This window comes from Myotis brandtii, unplaced genomic scaffold (assembly GCF_000412655.1).
Source record: "Myotis brandtii unplaced genomic scaffold, ASM41265v1 scaffold145, whole genome shotgun sequence".
Taxonomy (NCBI): Eukaryota; Metazoa; Chordata; class Mammalia; order Chiroptera; family Vespertilionidae; genus Myotis; species Myotis brandtii.
This window is the reverse complement of record NW_005355204.1, coordinates 833,611-846,712: the sequence shown is the minus strand read 5'-3', so window position 1 is coordinate 846,712 and position 13,102 is coordinate 833,611. Positions and strand designations below refer to the sequence as shown.

At 53.3% G+C, this 13,102-nt stretch overlaps 1 protein-coding gene across 1 annotated transcript in view; it reads left to right on the top strand.

Moving 5' to 3' along the window:
* The window catches only part of PTPRN2 (protein tyrosine phosphatase, receptor type, N polypeptide 2), a 496,295-nt gene that overhangs the window by 459,207 nt on the left and 23,986 nt on the right, over window positions 1-13,102 (top strand). The window contains exons 17-18 of the mRNA XM_005861191.2: window positions 679-752; window positions 8,202-8,279. Of these exons, the coding sequence (XP_005861253.1) occupies window positions 679-752; window positions 8,202-8,279 (152 nt within the window). The remainder of the gene's footprint in view (window positions 1-678; window positions 753-8,201; window positions 8,280-13,102) is intronic.

Genomic DNA, 13,102 nt, shown 5'->3' with positions numbered 1-13,102 from the left:
AAAAAATCTGATGAACAGAATAAACTGGTGAATATAATAGAATCAGGGACATAGAAAGGGAGTAGACTGACAATTCTCGGGGGAAAGGGGGTGTGGGGGTGCGGGAAGAGACTGGACAAAAATCTTACACCTATGGACGAGGATGTTGGGGGGCGGGGTAAGGGCATGGGGTGGGGTGGGAACCGGGTGGAGGGGAGCTATGAGGCAGGGGGGAGAGGAACATCTGTAATAATCTGAACAATAAAGATTTATTTTTAATAAATAAATAAATAAAACGAAATTCTATCACCTCGAGGATTTAGCTGTTTGTAGATGACAAAGCTTGAGTTATTGAGTGGTGCCTGATAGCTTCCTCTGCATGTCTACATTTATTTACTATGTTGCTGAACATGTGTAAAGGTCAACTCTATAAATGTCGCAAATAACCTTGGTGTCTCCAGGTTGTACCAGGTGGGACAGAGTCAGGTCCTCGCACAGCCTGATTCTCCTCTACAGACGGTGACGGGAGTAAATGGGGAGAAGGGGCAGAGCACCCTGAGCTCCGTGGGAAGGGCTGAGCACTCGGAGGGGACGCCGCCTGCAGAGGACAGCCACAGGGCCCTCGCGGCATCGCTGTGTGCGCACTCCTGGGCGGTGCGGGCTGGCACAGACCTGACTCTCTGCTCTGGACCTTTGCAGATGACCACTCCCGGATCCTGCTGAAGCCGGAAAACAGCCACAGCAACTCGGACTACATCAACGCCAGCCCCATTGTAAGTACTGTCCCCACGGAGGGTGCCAGCCTTTCCCAGGGCACCACGTGGGCAAGCCACGTGAGGTTGGCATGGAAAACGTGCCCTGCCCTGCTCCCAGTAGAGAGCTGATAATTAGCCTCAACTGGGTAACTAGCCTCAACCAGTAACCAGCCTTAATCAGGTAACTGGTCTCTACCAGGTAACCAGTCTTAGCCAGGTAATTAGTTTCAACCAGTAACCAAGTAAGTAGTCTCTACCATGTAACTAGTCTCCACCAGGAACCAGCTTTAACCAGATAACTAGTATCTACTAGGTTACTAGTCTCCACCAGGTAACTAGCCTCAACCAGGAACCAGCCTTAAGCAGTTAACTAGTCTCAACTGGGTTCTTAGTCTCAACCAGTAATTAGCCCTAACCAGGTAACTAGTCTCAGCCAGGTTACTAGTCTCAACGAAGTAACTAGTCTCATTCAGCAACCAGCCTTACCCAGTGGCCAGGTGACTGTGTCCTGGGCAGGGAGCAGTGACCGGGAGGGCCAGTGCCAGTGGCCTGAAGGTTTACCCTTTCCCAGGCCCACTTGTGCCCGATTCATTCCGGGGAAATGGGCAAATTAGCGCCACGCCTGGCACTTGTGAAAGTGATCCCTGGCACTTGGCTGTCTGGAGGGGTGCAGGGTGCTGTGCCCTCTGGGAGGTGGAGCTGCGGACCAGATGAGGGAAAGGGGTCTCTGTCACCCCCTGACCCCTCACTGTCAGGTCCCCGCGGCCAGCCCACCCTCTCAGCTTCTGGGGAGGTCCTCCCGCCCACAGCTGCCTGGGCTCGTCCTGCCTCCTGTCTCACTGCGTGCGGCCCCTGCGGTCCTCTTGCCCTGGGCAGGGGGGCAGGGGCTGGGGGTCTGCAGCCACGGGGAGGGGGCTGTGTGCCTGCAAGCAGAGGCCACAGGAGTGCGGTCGAGGGCATTTAAGCCGGCAGCAGAGAAGGGCTTGGTGTGGGTTTATGAGGGCGAGGGGCTGAGGTGGCCTCGATGTAGACATGTTTCTCCATGTTGGTCTTAGGGGAGGTGTCCAGACGTCTCCCCGAAATCATGACTTGCATCCAGTCAAGGACTGTGTGTAGGGGTGCTGCACCGGCTGCTATTCCAAGGCAATGACTTTACAGGTGACAGAGGTTTGGGTGGGACAGGGGTCTCTGGACTCATGAAAGGCACCCCATGTGCTAGCAGCCCCTGGCTCCCCAGTGGCGAGCTGTCCAGGAGAGCATCGCCATGTGACTCCAAGCAGCAGCTGCTGACGGTGGGCCACGGGGGCCACAGTGGCTGGTCCCACCCATTCCAAAGCGCCTGTTGTATAAACGCCTCTTGTTGAGGCTCCACGTGCCTGGGCCACCTCGCGCTTCCCGACACTTCTCACCGCCGGTCCAGCACAGCGCAGGGAAGACTGGCCGGCATGTCTGCCTGCCCGGCTGAGCCCGCCCTGGCCTGTGGCCTCGTGGAAGAAGGTTGTCCATACCTGGGTCCTCTTGCAGGTGCCTCCGGACCTCGACCCCTGGTTCCCAGGTTCTCCTGTGGCCACTCAGTCCTTCTCCAGCACATTGCCATGTGCTTGGATTTTCTTATTGGTTCTGATTCAAACAATCAAGGCAAAGCCGCGCTGGTGGCCACCCGTCCCCGCTGTGAGAGGCCTGTGTCCGGGAGGTGGGTCTGTAGTTGCCTGGCCCCGGCCTGCACAACGGACCATGGCGCTGACCCCAGACCCTTGGAACAAGGAGAGTCACGTCCTTCTATGACTCCTGGTCCCTGGGAGGACCCATGAGAGAACTAAAGGAGTCGTTCCAGGTCCGAAAGCCATGAGGGCGTGTGTGCAAGCCCCCGCGTCCCCTGTGTGGGCTCCGAGTTCCAGCGCCCGCTGAAGCCCAGCATCAGGGTGGGCACAGCTGCTGGTGTAGAAACATCATCGTCCAGGAGCAGCTCCCGCAGGGACTTGGGTCTGAAGGCAACACCGAGGGAAATACGTGATTTTGTTGTGCTCCCTCCTTTATTCAACACCACAGTTCTTCCTTTAACTTGAGTCGTAACGGTGAACTAGAAGCCCGTGGGGTGTCTTCCTCTGAGATAGCGGCCAGGGCAGCTGCAGCCGTCAGGGCTGGGAGCCTGGCCATCCGTCACCACGGTTGTGCTCAGCCCGCATTAAACTCCGCCACCAGCCGTGGGCGATAGTGGACAATCTTTGCTTTTCATCGGAGGTCGTGAAAGTGAACCAAGGCCCTACTCTCCCGCACGGTGTCCGAGAGAGGCCCCTCGGGCGGCGGGCACTGGAGCGGAGGCTGAGCCCGTCAGTCACATGGCAGTTTTGTCAAAACTGCACATTTCACAACAGGGACAGGCTGAAGTCTCCGTCAGCAGGTGAGGATCACCTCCCTCTTTATTCTGCAGTATATTAAGGGAGGAAAAATGTTTAAAGTTTTAATCCAGTGTTCTGGATTGGTAAAATCAACATCATTAAAATGTCCATACCCAAGGCACTCTACAGATTCAATGCAATCCCTATTAAAATACCAATGGCATATTTCACAGATCTAGAACAAATACTCCAAAAATTTATATGGACCAAAAAAGACCCCGAATAGCTGCAGCAATCTTGAGAAAGAAGAACAAAGTTGGAAGGATCACAATACCAGATCTCAAGTTATACTACAAAGCCACTGTAATCAAAACAGCCTGTTACTGCCACAAGAACAGGCATATAGAGCAATGGAGCAGAACAGAGACCCCAGAAATCAACCCAAGCCATCATGCTCAATTAATATTTGACAAAGGAGGCAAGAGCATATAATGGAGCCAAGACAGTCTCTTCAATAAATGGTGCTGGGAAAATTGGACAGATACAGGAAAAAATGAAACCAAGCCACCTACTTACACCATACACAAGAATAACTCAAAATGGATAAGGGACTTAAATGTCCCTTAAGTGAAACCATGAAAATCCTAGAAGAAACCATAGGCAGAAAAGTCTCAGACATCTCTCATAGCAATATGTTTACAGATACATCTCCTAGGACAAAAGAAACTAAGGAGAAAATAAACAAATGGGACTACATCAAAAAAGGAAGCTTCGCCCTAACCTGTTTGGCGCATTGGATAGAGCGTCGGGCTGCAGACTGAAGCGTCCCGGGTTCAATTCCAGTCAAGGGCATGTACCTTGGTTGCGGGCACATCCCCAGTGGAGGGTGTGCAGGAAGCGGCTGATCGATGTTTCTCTCTCATCATCGATGTTTCTAACTCTCTATCCCTCTCCCTTCCTCTCTGTAAAAAATCAATAAAATACATTTTTTTTTAAAAAATGAAGCTTCTGCACAGCAAAAGAAACCATCAACAAAACGAAAATGGAGCCCACTGTATGGGAGAACATATTTGGTAATGATACATCTGATAAAGGGTTAATATCAAAAATATATAAGAAAGTTATACAACTTAACAAAAGGAAGACAAACAACCCAATGAAAAAAATGGGCAGAGGAGCTAAATAGACACTTCTCCAAAGAGGACATACAATGTCCAAGAGACATGACAAAATGCTCAAAGTCACTGATCATCCGAGAGATGCAAATTAAAACCACAATGAGGTATCACCTCACACCTGTCAGAATGGCTTCTATCAACAAATCAACAAGGGACAAGTGCTGGCGAGGATGTGGAGAAAAGGGAACCCTCTTACACTGCTGGTGGGAATGCAGACTGGTGCAACCATCATGGAAAACAGTATGGAGTTACCTCAAAAAATTAAATATGGAACTGTCATTTGACCCAATGATCTCACTACTAGGACTATATCCTAAGAAACCTGAAGCACCAATCAGAAAGAATGTATGACCCCTATGTTCATAGCAGCACAATTTACAATAGCTAAGATCTGAAAACAGCCCCAGTGCCCATCAGTAGATGAGTGGATAAAGAGGCTGTGGTACATTTACACCATGGAATACTCTGCAGCAGTAAAAAAGAAGGATCTCTTACCTTTTGAGACAGCATGAAAGAACCTGGAGAGTATCATGCTAAGTGAAATAAGCCAGTCAGAGAAAGACAAGAGTCACATGATCACACTTATATCTGGAATCTAAGTAACAAAATAAACTGATGAACAAAGTGGATCCAGAGGCATGGAAACATGAAACAGAGTGTGGAATCCCAGAGGGAAGATGGGGAGGATGGGTGAGTGGGAGGTAATCAACCAAAGACCTTGTATGCATATATGCATGGCCCTTTGACACAGACAGTAGGGCGATAAGGGCCTGGGGTGGGGGTGGGGGCGGGCTGGAGGGGTTCAATGGGGGGGAAGGGGACATATGTAATACTTTCAACAATAAAGAATTATTAAAATAAATAAAGTTTTAATTCAGAATGTGTTTAACTGATTTAACTGGTATCAGAATGTGTTTAACTGATTTATCTAGTATCAGAATGCATTTGTCTAATTAACTAGTACAAATTGATTCCTTAGAGGATGATGCCCTGAATAGCATAAGAAATTGGCCAAATAAGAGAGCCAGGCTTCAGGACACACTGAACACTTCCTCCTTAAGATCACTTCTGAGAGGACACTGGGGAAATTATTGCAAAGTTTTTCATGCACATTAGGGTTTCTAGGGAGAAAACCAGGCAGTCACGCTTATTTAATAACTAGAGGCCCTGTGCATGGATTCATGCACGTGGGTTCCCTCAGCCTGGCCTGTGCCCTCTCACAATCTAGGACCCTCAGGGGATGTCAGAGTCCTGGTGCACGGATTCGGCCCAATCCCTGCAGGCCAGGCTGAGGGACCCCACCAGTGCATGAATCTGTGCACCAGCCCTCTAGTCTATACTAATAATCTATACTAATAAAGGGGTTATGTGCTAATTAGACCGGATAGACCAGATGTCCTTCCTGACAAAGCCGGGGGCGTGGGTGGCCTGCAAACCGCCCGCAACCCCTCGCCCAGGCCGGCCCCGCCCCCCAGCGGGGACCCTCCACCCTGACTCAGGGTCCCCTTCAGGGCAGGCCAGCCATGCACCAGGCCTTTATCCTATATAATGAAAGGGTAATATGCAAATTGACCCTAACAGCAGAATGACCAGAACGACTGCTGGACCAGTCACTATGAGGCGCACTGACCTCCTCTTGGTCCCTTTCCCCGGCGCACACTGACCACCTTTTGGTCCCTTTCCCTGGCTGGCAGGCTGCAGGGGTGGGTCCAGCAAGCGGGCAGGAACAGCCGACCTCTTGGTCCCTTTCCCCAGCCGTAAGGCACCGATCACCCGATGGTGAACAGGAACTGGGGGTGGATGGCGGTGGGGGGCGGGGCTGGCTGCAGGCAGGTGGGGAAGATGGCCCTGATCACAGGCCAGGCCTAGGGACGGTACCTGCCCGTGAATTTCGTGCACCGGGCCTCTAGTATGCATGTAAGATCTTTGGTTAATCTCTTCCCACCCTCCCTCCTCCCCCTTCCCTCTGATTCATCAGTCTGTTCCATGTTTCCATGCCTGTGTGCTGAGCATCTGCCCCCTGGTGGTCAGTGCATGTCATAGATTCCAGTCGAAAGGTCCACCGGTCCAAAGGCCCAATAGTCGCTTAGGCCTTCCTATATATAGATTGCCCTTGTACAGCTTAAGGCAGATCACAGGCTGTTCACCTGTGCACTGAGGGTTCATAGGAACGCTCTGTGCTGGTGCCCAGGTTCACCCGGCGTCTTCACAGACTCGTCACCCTGTGGACAGTGGGTTCCGCTTCACCTTTTCTGAAAACTCCCGGGATCCCGGGGTTGAAGGGCATCAGACCTCGTGCTGCCCACATCCCTCCCCTCTCAGGTCTCACAGACACAGGGCCGGGGTCCAAGCAGACTCTCCCTTCTTCCGCGGTCACAGAGCTTCTGGTTGTGAACTTGGCATTTGTACAAATAAAAAGTTTCCCACAAGACGTGGGAAAGTGAGCTAGAACGGAGAAGATGCTGTTCTCCCACAAGGAACCGGAGGCGGGACACACGTCCGCCACGCTGAGCTCGTCAGCCGCCTGGAGTGCTTCCCGGAGAAGGGAAGGGGCGTGCCTGCCTCCTCTCATCGCACTTGTCCCGCCTTGGAGATCAAGTGGAATGAGGCTTCTGTCCGCATTGTTGTCTGCTGTACTTTCATTCACTGAGGATGCCGCGCCCCCCTCCTCCCGCCACGGCTCTGAGGCGCGGCGTTGGCTGCTCACACCGAGTGCTCTTGCCCGGGATGTGGTCTGTCCCACAGAGGGTGCGTGGCACCGCCGTCAGGGCTGTCTTTTGTTGCTCAACGGAGGACTCATTTCCTCACTGAGCCCTCTAGGTGTTCACGGCCTTCTGTGTGGCAGCCACGCGACAGCCACGTGATAGCGAGGGGGATGGCGAGTGTCCCATCCTCTTTGGTCTTGGGGACAGTAAGTGAAACACCACAACAATTGAGACCTGTGACAAAAGGTGGCCTTATTTACTCTCCTGAAACCAGTTCAGATTTTCACTTTTAATCACATTTCTCATTTTGAAAGCAACTAAATGCTAAATTGAACATAGTAACAATTCAAAACTGGGCTGCTCTCTAAATTGTTTTGGGTAAAAAAGCACATTGGGCAGGAGGTGGGGCTATGTCACCCCAGCACTGCGCATCGAAAACTCCTGTTCCCGTCTGGTGGGGGCCAGCTGCTGGGGCCGCCTCCTCCCCAGGACGCTGACCGTGCGTGACTCAGCCGTGCCTGAGCCTTCGTGGTAACAAAACAAGTGCCCCTGTGGGCGGTAACTCTTTCCGGAGGCAGATGCACTGCGTTCATGAATGCTTCCAGCGGGAGGTGCTTCGCCATGAGCGGGGCCCTCACTCAACCGGGAGCAGGGCTCACCTCGCACCAGCCCTGCTCATGGCCTGGACCCTGACTCTGCACTCACCCTGCTCATGCCAACCCGCTCTAGGATCCGTGGAAAGGCCACCTGCTGGCGGTCTCACCCTGCGGCCCAGCCTGTGTAGCGGGTTCATTGATTGGCATCTGAACCTCACTTCTTTTTTCTTTTTAATCCTCACCTGAGGATATCTTTCCATTGATCTTTAGAGAGTGTGGAAGGGAGGGGAGAGACAGAGAGAGAGAAGACACATGGATGTGAGAGAGACACATCAATTGATTGCCTCCACACTCACTCCCTGATCAGGGCCAGGGATCAAGCCTGCAACCCAGGTATGTGCCCTTGACCGGAATCGAACCCGGACCCTTCAATCTGCAGGTCAATGCTCTATCCACTGAGCCACATCAGCAAGGGCTGGTCCTCACTGCTGATGCTGCTCCTGTCCCCTGCACAGCAGTCAGGAGCGCCGGCACGGGGCGTGTCCTGGTGGCAGTCGGGGCAGGGTGCGACCAGCACTCCCTGTGGCCGCTGTGTGACTTCCTCGTTCGTGACCATTTCCGAGCTCATCACTGTGAACCTGTCTTGCAGATGGACCATGACCCCAGGAGTCCGGCGTACATTGCCGCCCAGGGACCACTGCCCGCCACTGTGGCCGACTTCTGGCAGGTGACTCATTTTTTTTTATTGTTTTATTGCTTAAAGTGTTACAAAGGGTATTACCTATGTCTCCTTTTTTTTTTTTCCACCTTGACAATCCCCTGGCCTCCCCTGCCCCCCAGTGTCTTATGTCCATTGGTTATGCTTATATGCATGCATACAAGTCCTTCGGTTGGTCTCTTACCGCCCCCCGCCTTCCTGCCCTCCAACCCTCCCCGGCCTTCCTGCTGTAGTTTGACAGTCTGTTCGAGGCTGCTCTGCCTCTGTATCTATTTTTGTTCATAAGTTAATAATGGTCTTTATTATCCATAAATGAGTGAGATCATGTGGTATTTTTCCTTCATTGACTGGCTTATTTCACTTAGCATAATGCTCTCCAGTTCCATCCATGCTGTTGCAAATGGTAAGAGTTCCTTCTTTTTTACAGCAGCATAGTATTCCATCGTGTAGATGTACCACAGTTTTCTAATCCATTCATCTACTGATGGGCACTTAGGCTGTTTCCAAATCTTAGCTATGGTGAATTGTGCTGCTATGAACATAGGGGTGCATATATCCTTTCTGATTGGTGTTTTTGGTTTCTTGGGATATATTCCTAGAAGTGGGATCACAGGGTCAAATGGGAGTTCCATTTCCAGTTTTTTGAGGAAACTCCATACTGTCTTCCATAGTGGCTGCACCAGTCTGCATTCCCACCAGCAGTGCACAAGTGTTCCTTTTTCTCCACATCCTCTCCAGCACTTGTCGTTTGTTGATTTGTTGATGATAGCCATTCTGACAGGTGTGAGATGGTACCTCATTGTTGTTTTGATTTGCATCTCTCGGATGATTAGCGACTTTGAGCATGTTTTCATATGTCTCTTGGCTTTCTGAATGTCCTCTTTTAAAAGGTGTCTATTTAGGTCCTTTGCCCATTTTTTGATTGGATTGTTTATCTTCCTTTTGTTAAGTTGTATGAGTTCCCTATAAATGTTGGAGATTAGGCCCTTATCAGATATAATGTTGGCAAATATGTTCTCCCATGTAGTGGGCTTTCTTGTTGTTTTGTTGATGGTTTCTTTTGCTGTGCAGAAGCTTTTTATTTTGATGTAGTCCCATTTGTTTATTTTCTCTTTAGTTTCCAATGCCCTAGGATCTGTATCGGTGAAGAAATTGCTTCGGCATAGGTCTGAGATTTTGTTGCCTTTGGATTCTTCTAGTATTTTTATGGTTTCCGGTCGTATATTTAAGTCCTTTATCCATTTTGAGTTTATTTTTGTGTATGGTGTAAGTTGGTGGTCTAGTTTCATTTTCTTGCATGTATCTGTCCAATTTTCCCAGCACCATTTATTGAAGAGACTGTCTTGACTCCATTGTATGTTCTTGCCTCCTTTGTCAAATATTAATTGAGCGTATTGGTTGGGGCTGATTTCTGGGCTTTCTATTCTATTCCATTGATCTATATGTCTGTTCTTGTGCCAGTACCAGGCAGTTTTGAGAACAGTGGCTTTGTAATACAGCTTGATATCTGGTATTGAGATCCCACCTACTTTCTTCTTTCTCAGGATCGCTGCAGCTATTCGGGGTCGTTTTTTGTTCCAGATGAATTTTTGGAGAGTTCGTTCTAGGTCTGTGAAATATGCCGTTGGTATTTTAATGGGAAGTGCGTTGAATTTATAGATTGCTTTGGGTAGTATGGACATTTTAATGATGTTGATTCTACCAATCCAAGAACATGGTATGTTCTTCCATCTGTTTATGTCTTCCTCTATCTCTTTTTTCAACTAGGTGACTTATTTTTAATCAGTTATTTTTCTGAAAGTGAGCTCTTACTTTGATTGTGATAACGCCTTGGGTGCAATTAAGCTAATTCAAACTTGTTTACAGGGTTTGTCAAAAGTTACATGATTTCAGAATTTATTGGGGGCCTTTAAGATATATATTTTTTGTAAGCCTCACCAAGGATATTTTTTCCATTGTTTTTGGTGTTTTTTTGTTTTTTTTTTCGAGAAAAGTGGAAGGGAGGGAGGGAGGGAGGGAGAGAGAGAGGAAGCATCCATGTGAGAATGACAACGTGGCCGGTTGCCTCCCGCACGCGCCAGACCAGGGCCGGGATTGAACCTACAGCCCTCCAGGCTACGGCCGACGCTCTAACCACTGAACCGCCAGCCGGGTGATGTGTTTATGATCAATCAGGTTTTCAAAACTGAGTCTGAAAAAAATCCCTTCAAGAGATTTAATGTTTTAAAGACACTTTTTAAAGCCACTTTACAATTTCATTTTTTGAAATACAAAGAAAATTAATCAGTGTTTTATTTTATTAAAATGTCTCTTATCTATTGTTTAATCTTATGATCCTGAGCACCGGGCGGGGCTCGGACGTTGAGAATGAATGTTGACATCAGCCACTCAGAGCAAAGTCGGGGCCGGGGTCCCCGCCTCCGTTTCCCTCACTGTCTCCGACCCTCTCTGCCTTGGGCCCGCAAGTAAGAGGCGAATCGGCTAACCATCAGCCCTCACTCACCCCATGGCCTGCATGCTTTCCCGCCGCCCGTCAGCCCCCCGACTCTCCGCCTGAAGGAGGGGGTGCTCCGGCCTCACAGGGGTTCCTGGGAAGAGGCCCGGGGCGGCCGCCAGCCCCTGCCTTGTCAGTGTCTGCACATGCAGGCACCTGTCCCTACTTTGTGGGCAAGGTGAGCGACTGTGCGAGCAAATCCTGCAAAAAGGGAAGCCCCTTCACCCCGTGTTCCGTGGATCAAGCGTGACGCCATGGCGCGGGACCCCGAGCTTTGGCGCTAGGACAAGCTGCCCCGGCGGACACTGAGCTTCCTCCGCTCGCACCTGCCCGAGGCGCCCACGGCCCTGGGACAGCCGCTCCCGGAGGAAGGCCCACCGCGTGCGGAGCACTCCCTGGAGGGAGTTTCCCTTCTAGCCTCGCCCCCTGGACCAGCAGCTGCGTCAGAGCCTCCCCTGGCGCAGTGAGGGGTCCCCTGGTGCAGTGAGGGGGTCCCTGGTGCAGTGAGGAGGTCCCTGGTGCAGTGAGGGGGTCCCCTGGCGCAGTGAGGGGGTCCCTGGTGCAGTGAGGAGGTCCCTGGTGCAGTGAGGGGGTCCCCTGGCGCAGTGAGGGGGTCCCTGGTGCAGTGAGGAGGTCCCTGGTGCAGTGAGGGGGTCCCCTGGCGCAGTGAGGGGGTCCCTGGTGCAGTGAGGAGGTCCCTGGTGCAGTGAGGGGGTCCCCTGGCGCAGTGAGGGGGTCCCTGGTGCAGTGACGGGGTCCCTGGTGCAGTGAGGGGGTCCCCTGGCGCAGTGAGGGGGTCCCTGGTGCAGTGACGGGGTCCCTGGTGCAGTGAGGGGGTCCCCTGGCGCAGTGAGGGGGTCCCTGGTGCAGTGACGGGGTCCCTGGTGCAGTGAGGGGGTCCCCTGGCGCAGTGAGGGGGTCCCTGGTGCAGTGACGGGGTCCCTGGTGCAGTGAGGGGGTCCCCTGGCGCAGTGAGGGGGTCCCTGGTGCAGTGACGGGGTCCCTGGTGCAGTGAGGGGGTCCCCTGGCGCAGTGAGGGGGTCCCTGGTGCAGTGACGGGGTCCCTGGTGCAGTGAGGGGGTCCCCTGGCGCAGTGAGGGGGTCCCTGGTGCAGTGAGGAGGTCCCTGGTGCAGTGAGGGGGTCCCCTGGCGCAGTGAGGGGGTCCCTGGTGCAGTGAGGAGGTCCCTGGTGCAGTGAGGGGGTCCCCTGGCGCAGTGAGGGGGTCCCTGGTGCAGTGAGGAGGTCCCTGGTGCAGTGAGGGGGTCCCCTGGCGCAGTGAGGGGGTCCCTGGTGCAGTGAGGAGGTCCCTGGTGCAGTGAGGGGGTCCCCTGGCGCAGTGGTGCTGGGTGCTGGGTGCTGCGTGCAGGGGGGAAGGGAGGTGGCTGCCAGGGGAAGAGGGTTATGTGGGGGGTGCTGGGTGCTGGGTGCTGGGTGCAGGGGGGAGGTGGGTGCCAGGCCGGGGCAGATCACGGCCCTCACCTCAGTGCCCACAGCCGTAGCACGTGCAAGAGTCCACGCACTTGAGAAACCAAAGTGCGTGTCTGTCCAGGAAGCAGATCCGGGCGCCTGGTGGGCGGCCTGAGATGGCACCCTCTCGGGTCGGCCCTTTGTACAGAAAGAGTCGATGACCCTTTAAGAACGTGTGGGTCTCAGCTGAGCGCCAACTGTCACAAGTCCCCTTGCGGCCTCGGGGTGGCGTGGTCTCCAAGGAGCGGGCGGGCGCTCTCGCGTGGAAGGAACGAGTGGGCACAGGCCAGGCCAGACGAGGCTGCCGTGAGGCGGGAGGCCCGGGGCAGGCGCTGGGGGTGTTCTACGCGGAGGCCTGGGCCGCAGGGCATCTTTCCTCCCAGCAGGGCTCCGTGGGGTTGGCCACTCAATGCCTGGTGCTCAGAAAAGACTGCCGTGAAGGCCCGCCGTTCCCCCACTGCTTTAACCGCCTCAGCCTCACGGTGAACCTCCCGCTGACACTCCCCCAGGACGGTCTAAGGGTGGAATGCGGGCCATGAGCCCGCGAGGTACTGGGTTCCCAGGAGGGAACCACAGACAAGTCCCGGCTCCCACTGTGGCCGCTGGAGCCCAGAGCAGGGGGAGGGGGGCGAGCAGGGTGTGGGTGGGGGAGCAGGGAGCAGGGAGCAGTGGGGGGAAGCGGGGAGCAGGGTGTGGTGTCTCAGGCCTCCCCAGTCTCAGCAGCAGGTGCCCCCTGTCTCCCTGGTCCCCCTCTGGGACATCCCAGCTCCGCTGCAGACGCAGGCCCACAGGAGCAGGACCCTGTGCCGTGCCAGGTGCCGGGACAGCATGGGCGGGAGGGTCCGCGTCCCTCAGAGCACCAGGAGCCTT